General features: G+C 39.7%; 1 protein-coding gene across 1 annotated transcript; it reads left to right on the top strand.

Annotated features, from left to right (window-relative positions):
• Positions 1–3684: 3684 nt before the first annotated feature.
• LOC147659146 (uncharacterized) lies at positions 3685–5263 on the top strand (the record flags this gene model as incomplete). The annotated part of the gene is made up of 2 exons (XM_086951942.1): positions 3685–4023; positions 4362–5263. Coding segments are annotated over 2 exons (1229 nt in total), but the record flags the coding sequence as incomplete, so codon positions are not given.
• Between the last annotated feature and the right edge of the window lie 1488 nt (positions 5264–6751).

The raw sequence follows: 6751 nt of genomic DNA, 5'->3' as shown, positions 1-6751 counted from the left end.
CGGGTGGGGTGCGCAGCATGCAGACATGGCGCGGCTAAGTGGATCCTGGATTGTCATATTGTATTGTGTTCATGCTGTGAAATTAATAAAACATATTTAAACAAAAAATACAAACAATATGATGGTCTTTTTATTCATAACAACACATATTCATTACAACAATATACTGAACTATAAACATACACAATTCAAAACAGGTTCCTTAATGATACTCTCCCTACTTGTATAGCAACTTGAATAATGCTAAACAAGGTACAAAACTAACATAGGCATATTTGAGCAGTAGTAATTAAATGAAAGATAGTCAGCTTTAGGGGTGCACCTGTATCCACGGTCTCTACCCAGCATATAAGGACAACACAAAATACTTCCCTGGATATGTGTGTATTCAGGTTGTGATTAATAAAAAGATACTTAAAAAGGAAAAAAATGGGGGGGGGGGAAGGAGGGGGAGGGAGAAGAAAATTACCTAATTAGACATTAAACCCCTAGTATCTCCCACTACTGGATATGTTTAGGATGTGGGGAATTATTTCGGATGTATTTCAGATAACCGGAACAACCGACTCTCAAATATGGAGCCCTTCGAAATCAACGCTTGGAATTTCGTAGCAAGTGGTGGCATCTTGTATTCACACCATCCACAATTTACAATGAAGGATGTCTCGTTGGTAAATTGGTTGATTTAAAGCACATATTATTTAATGCCTAGCTCACTTACCTAGTATTAGTTTCTAATGAAATCAGTGAACCCAGGACTGTACTTTCTTGGTTTTTCTCTTTTACTATCCCTCGATTATGGACTTTACATGAAATAAAGCGATAGAAAAAAGAAGAGTAAAACTGTAAACTATACTAACAGATAAATTACTGTAATGCGCAAAACATCTTTTTCAATTAATTAGAAAGCAGCAAATCTCATGTCAATTACAAAAGGCTCAAGGGCAGCAAAGGTAATTTTATCCTAAAGTTGAAAAACGTATGTTCGATACTAGTCGATTGGATACAAGGGAACTAATACGGTTAAGAATTGGAGTCCTATGCTTACCGTTATGAATTATCATTGGCTACTTGCAATGAAGTTGCACCATTTAGCTAGTCGATGCTTTCTCACTTTCTCTCCTTAGACAACTCCTATTTAATTATTCTTGTGAAATTGGATCTAAAAATGAATAAAAAACAAAGTACAAGGATCGTCACAAACGAGGACCATCTCGTTGGTTGGTGAGATTAGAATAAGTTCAGGGAAACCTCCCCTAGTTCGATATCCTTACCGATGTAAAAATGAAATGGTGATTTCTTTATGTATGGTCGCTACACAGATGGTAACTGGCGTTCCGTTACCGCACAAATTGCCGTGTCCTTCTATACAGGCATTTATTTCTTGCAGAATAGAGCTGATTATAAGTGCAAAATAAATAACCGTTAGCTACGCAAAGTCCAGTGAGATGACTATTTTAACACAAACTCTAGAATACGTCCGTTTAGCACAACCTAAAAATACATTCCTGTGTCTACATTTCCTTACCAGAAGAAAGGCTGTATCACATTAATGTTTCACCCGGGCGCTGCAGAGGGTAGTTGCCGGTGTCCCGTAGCTTATTAGAGAGTAGTCAAGATGCAAGTCTAAATGTAAAAGCAGATAAGATGTGTAAATCTGAAGCTAATGTTGTCAACGGATTATCGAGGATTTTAAGCCGTCAGTATCACAAAATACAGTCGGATGACTAATTTTGATACAAACTATAAATTACGTTCCTTTTACACATGCCAAAATGCTTTCCTGTATCTACATGTCCTTACCGGGAAAAAAGGACTGTATCACGTTAATGTTTCACTCGGGCGCTGCAAAGGATAATTGCCGGTGTCTCGTAGCTGTTAGAAGATAGTCTAGATACAAATCTACATATAAGAGCAGATGAAATAATATCAATATGAGGCTAACATTGCCAACGATATATCAAAGACTTTAAGGAACACGGAAGATAGTCCAACGCGAGAGAATGTTCTTACCGGTAGAAAAATCACGTATTGCTCATTGCAACAATTAGCCTCATATTGATACGCGATACAGTCGTTTTTTCCCGGTAAGGACATGTAGATATAAAAAAATAAAAAACTATATTTTGTCTGCGCACCCTCATGTGGTGAGGTGTTGCACTAATGCCGGTCTCTTCTTGAGGCTCTCTGTCGTGGTAGGCTTGCTCATGTTCTTGTGGGGTCAAGCTTTGGACCGCCTCCGGCAGCCAGCCCCCCCAAGGAGACGCTAAGGAGCCCCGGGCCCTTCCCAATCACATTCTATCCTAGTATTGCCGCCCTCTCCAGAGGTGTGCGAGTCAAGTGTGTTTCTCCATTCCAGGCAAAGACGAGGCAGAGGGGGTATCCCCACTTGTAATAATAATAATATCTTTATTTGGATATAAAATATCCTTAAAAGAGTACATCAAAAATACCAACAGCTATACACAATATTAAAAAAGAAAAAGGGAAGCCTGACATAAAAACAGTGATTAGATAAGATACAATGGGAAGCTTCAATAGCATACGAGTGACACTTAGCAATGTTGAGCTAATGGATACAATCTAGTGTTCAACAAATAGCAGCAGGTTGTGAAAAGGATCAGTCGGATGGAGACGGTTTTAGCAGCATCAGATAAAGTGCATTTAGTGTAGACTGTTCCTTAAAAGGGAGGGCATTGGCCGGCCCTTCCGGTTACCGAGTGAAATTACGGTATGCATAACGTATAAAAATTGCAAGGCCTATATTTAAAGCTATATTTTCAGGAGTCCCCACTTGTAACTTTGCTGTAAAATAGAGACTGTCACTGACCCCCCCAGCATGTGCAGAAGCCATGCCTTTGTGTGCAGCTCTGATCAAAGCAGGTCTGTTGTCCAAGTTGGGAATCAGCCGATCAACATCTGAAGGAATCTTAGCATAAGGAACCTGTTCGGGAGTTATATGATAAGAGTATTTCGACAGGAAACCCTGAGGATAAACAGTTCACTCCCACGTTGCAGTTACTGCATCCAAAATTTCATTATCTATTTTATTCATGTATCTTGTAACTGCTGCTATGGAACACGTGGCTACTGCAGATTTGGCCGCTTTGTCAGCCAAAAAATGACCAAGAGCATGTGCCAAGAGTATGTATAACATGTGTCAGAGGCAGACGTTGTTTAAGGTCTGCCCCTTGAACCCAAAGCATTTTCCCCCACATGCATCATTGTGTCATTTTGCGAATTCTTATTTGCGAAAAATAAGGAATCGCAAATAAGAATTCGCAAAATGGGATGCATCAATTAATTCGCATTTTTTTAGCGATTCGGTAAAAATCGCAATTTTTACCGAATCGCAAGGAAAATGCGATTCCTTATGTGCGAAATCGCATTGTGCGACTTCGCAAATAAGGAAAAGACGCACATGATGAATACTCAAGTGATTGCAGTGTGGCTGCCTCTGAAACTAATGACAGACACCTGTGGGCTACTTCGAACTTGAATTTGGCAGTTTGGGGAGTGTGTGGAAGCTGCTGGACAGGTTACTGATTTCTCTTGAGATTATGGAGGCAAGCAATGTGGTTTTGGAGCCCCAGCAGCAGCAGCAGCAGCAGCAGCAACAGCAGCAGCAGCCCAGGAAAAGGAAAGTCAAATTTAGTGACAAAGAACTTGAGGTTCTAATTGAAGAAGTCACAGCTAAGCATGACCAACTTTTTGGAAAAAGTTCACTGAAAATACCTGAGGCAACGAAAAGAAAAATTTGGCTAACAATACAGGCAAAGGTCAATGCTGTAGGTGTCGCCCACAGAGACATCAGTAATCTCCAGAAGAGATGGTACGATTTGCGCAGCAGAGCAAAGGAGAAGATTGCGACACACATCAAATCTGGAAGGAAAACTGGTGGGGGTACACCAAAAGACATACCAACTACCCCTTGGGATGAACTAGTAGAGGGGACTTTACCTACTGAAGCAGTTGTTGGAGTGTATGACATTGACACCTCAGAGCAGCCTGGAACAAGTCAAGGTAATTTTTTTTAAAAACAGGATAATGTCATTGAGTGCATGACTTGTGATTAGATCTGTAAAGTTACAAATGTCAAAAGTACATGTTTTGCCAAAGTGCATAATAAATATTGTAAATTTAAGATGAAAGAATGGCATCATGGGACATGTAGTTTTCCTCACAAATATTCTTTTATTGCTGTCCAGACAACAGGATCACTGTTAGCAATAGGTACATTCACTTCCACGATAATTTGTCATCCATGCCTCAATATAGCAGTGTCATATGTTAATCTGTGAAAGAAAAACAGGCATTGGGAATATTTTTCTAACAGGTTACTCCCACTGTCTCATTTTTAGATGCTGATTTGGATGCAGAATTTATTCAATTTGCAGAGTCTTTCACACAAGACTTATTAAATGAGGCAGAAAATAACTTTGACCCACCACCTTCACCCACTGTGGAACCACAAAATCAAAGACGCAGACTGCGTCGACTGGTAGACACTGAATCTGAGGCAGAGGAAAATGTGGACACTGCAGTTCAAAATACAACACTGAATGCAGAGCCTGCACAAAGGGTCCCAGGCAGGCGTCAAAGACTGCGACAATTCTTCCGGCGTCGCAGAGCTCCTTCACAAACTCATGAATCAATGGATGACTTTGTAAATGGCAGTGTCCTTGAGAGGAAGTTATTAAAAGTACAGCGCCTGCAAGGCAAGGACATAAGGGTTATCAAGGGGAAAATCACCAATATAGCCAAAGACATGCACAATATTAGTTCTGCACTTGTCAACATGGTCAATGTCTCTTCAGACAAAATGGAACGAATGACCTCTGCAATAGAGACACTAAGTCAAGCAATGCATGGTGACCAGGGTGCAGTTTTGCAAAGAGCAGTTGTGAGTACGCAGTCAAGCACAAGAGCCATGCACAGAATGTGCAGTAATACTTCTAAATTGATTGAAACAACAATTGGCTTCCAAAAGGAAATGATGAAATGTTATGGTGAGCTGGCATGTGGCATGAAATCAATGCAAGGCCCCATTTCAGACCACCATCAAGGCCCAAGTACAATCTATCAACCAGTGTCTGCATTCCCTGCATCTTCTTCAGACAATGCAAATGTAAATATCAAACCACCTTCAGAAAGAAGAAGTGTCAGAAATGTAGCCAAAGACACCTGCAAAAACAAAAATTCAAACCCTGTGAAGGTTAAGGCATTGGGGTTAAGAGCAAGGAAAAAGTGATTCATATGTGAATATTTTGTGAGCCTTTATTTTAACAGTTAATGGTTGACAGTATTAATACATTTGAAGATTTTATTCAAATGAAATTTTTGTTTCAAAATACCACATACGTTGGAATGGAAGCACACATTCACTTTCATTTGAAAAACAATAAATACCTAAGTTACAGCACATGCATGTTTGTCCTGTCTCATACCTTTATTTAAAAGTAATGCTGAGTTATCTCTGCTCTTCTTCTCCTTCCCTCTGCAGCATCAGGACCATTGATTCTAGGTTGGGGTTGGTTTGGTTGATTGTGGTTATTTGGGATGTTGTCTTCAAATTCCAATCCAAGCCCTCTTTTCATGGCAACATTGTGCAGCATGGCACAAGTGGCAACAATTTTACAGCAAACATCAGGCCGATACTGCAATGCACCTCCAGTTTTATGAAGTATTCTGAATCTGGATTTCATTATTCCAAATGTCCTCTCTATCACATTTCTGGTAGACATATGAGCTTGGTTATAATTTTGCTCTTTGCGGGTTGTTGGATTCAGATAAGGAGTCAAGATAAATGTTCTCACACCATAAGCACTGTCACCTATGGAAACATTATCAACATTTCAGTGGTTTGAAAACCTGTCAAAACATTTCTCTGTACAGTTTTAAAACAAAAAAAATGATCACTTACCCAGTAAATATCCATCTCCAAAATGTCCAGCTTCCAACTTTGTAAATATGGCACTCTGTTTAAATATGTAGGAGTCATGAGCACTTCCAGGGAAACTAGCAACTAGGTCTGTGATTATGGTTTTTGAATTACAAATGGCTTGAATGTTCAATGAATGATACAATTTTCTATTCCTAAAAATGTACTCATTGTGAGAAGGTGGGCATATGGGAATATGAGTACCATCTATGCAGCCTATTACATGAGGAAAATGAGCCATATTATAGAAGTCCAACTTTGTCTGTAAAAGTTCCTGCTGAGTACTTGGAAAAACTATGTAATGCCTGATCCTCAACAACATAGCATTTAAAAAATTTCTGAAAAACCTTGAAAGGGAACTCTGTGACACCCCCCCAGCAATGGCAATCACACCTTGAAATGAACCAGAAGCCAGAAGATGTAGGCAACAAAGTACTTGGACATGAGTAGGAATGGCTTGTGTTCTTAGGGTGGGCCTCTGTAGTATAGGATCCAAATCATCAATTAATTCCAGTATGGAATCAACATTTAACCTGTACTTGTCATAAATTTCTGCCTCAGTCTGACCAAATAAATTAATGCGCACCCTAAATATCCTTTCACTCACTACCCTGCGCCTCAATGCAGCTCTCAATCTCCGCCTGCGTGCCAAGACTATGACTGCAGCCATGGTGAGAGGAAATGTAATGGTCAGAGTGTGCCTTATATACTAAGAGGGATGGAAATCACATGAGACTTTGGTTAGGAAAAAAATAACACCAAGTCTGAGCTCTTCTTATTTTAGGTAATGCTATTTGCGATTTTTTACAG

Source organism: Lissotriton vulgaris, unplaced genomic scaffold (genome assembly GCF_964263255.1).
Source record: "Lissotriton vulgaris unplaced genomic scaffold, aLisVul1.2 SCAFFOLD_3200, whole genome shotgun sequence".
Classification (NCBI taxonomy): domain Eukaryota; kingdom Metazoa; phylum Chordata; class Amphibia; order Caudata; family Salamandridae; genus Lissotriton; species Lissotriton vulgaris.
Note: the sequence above shows the minus strand (reverse complement) of the source record. Positions and strands in the feature narration are given on the sequence as shown.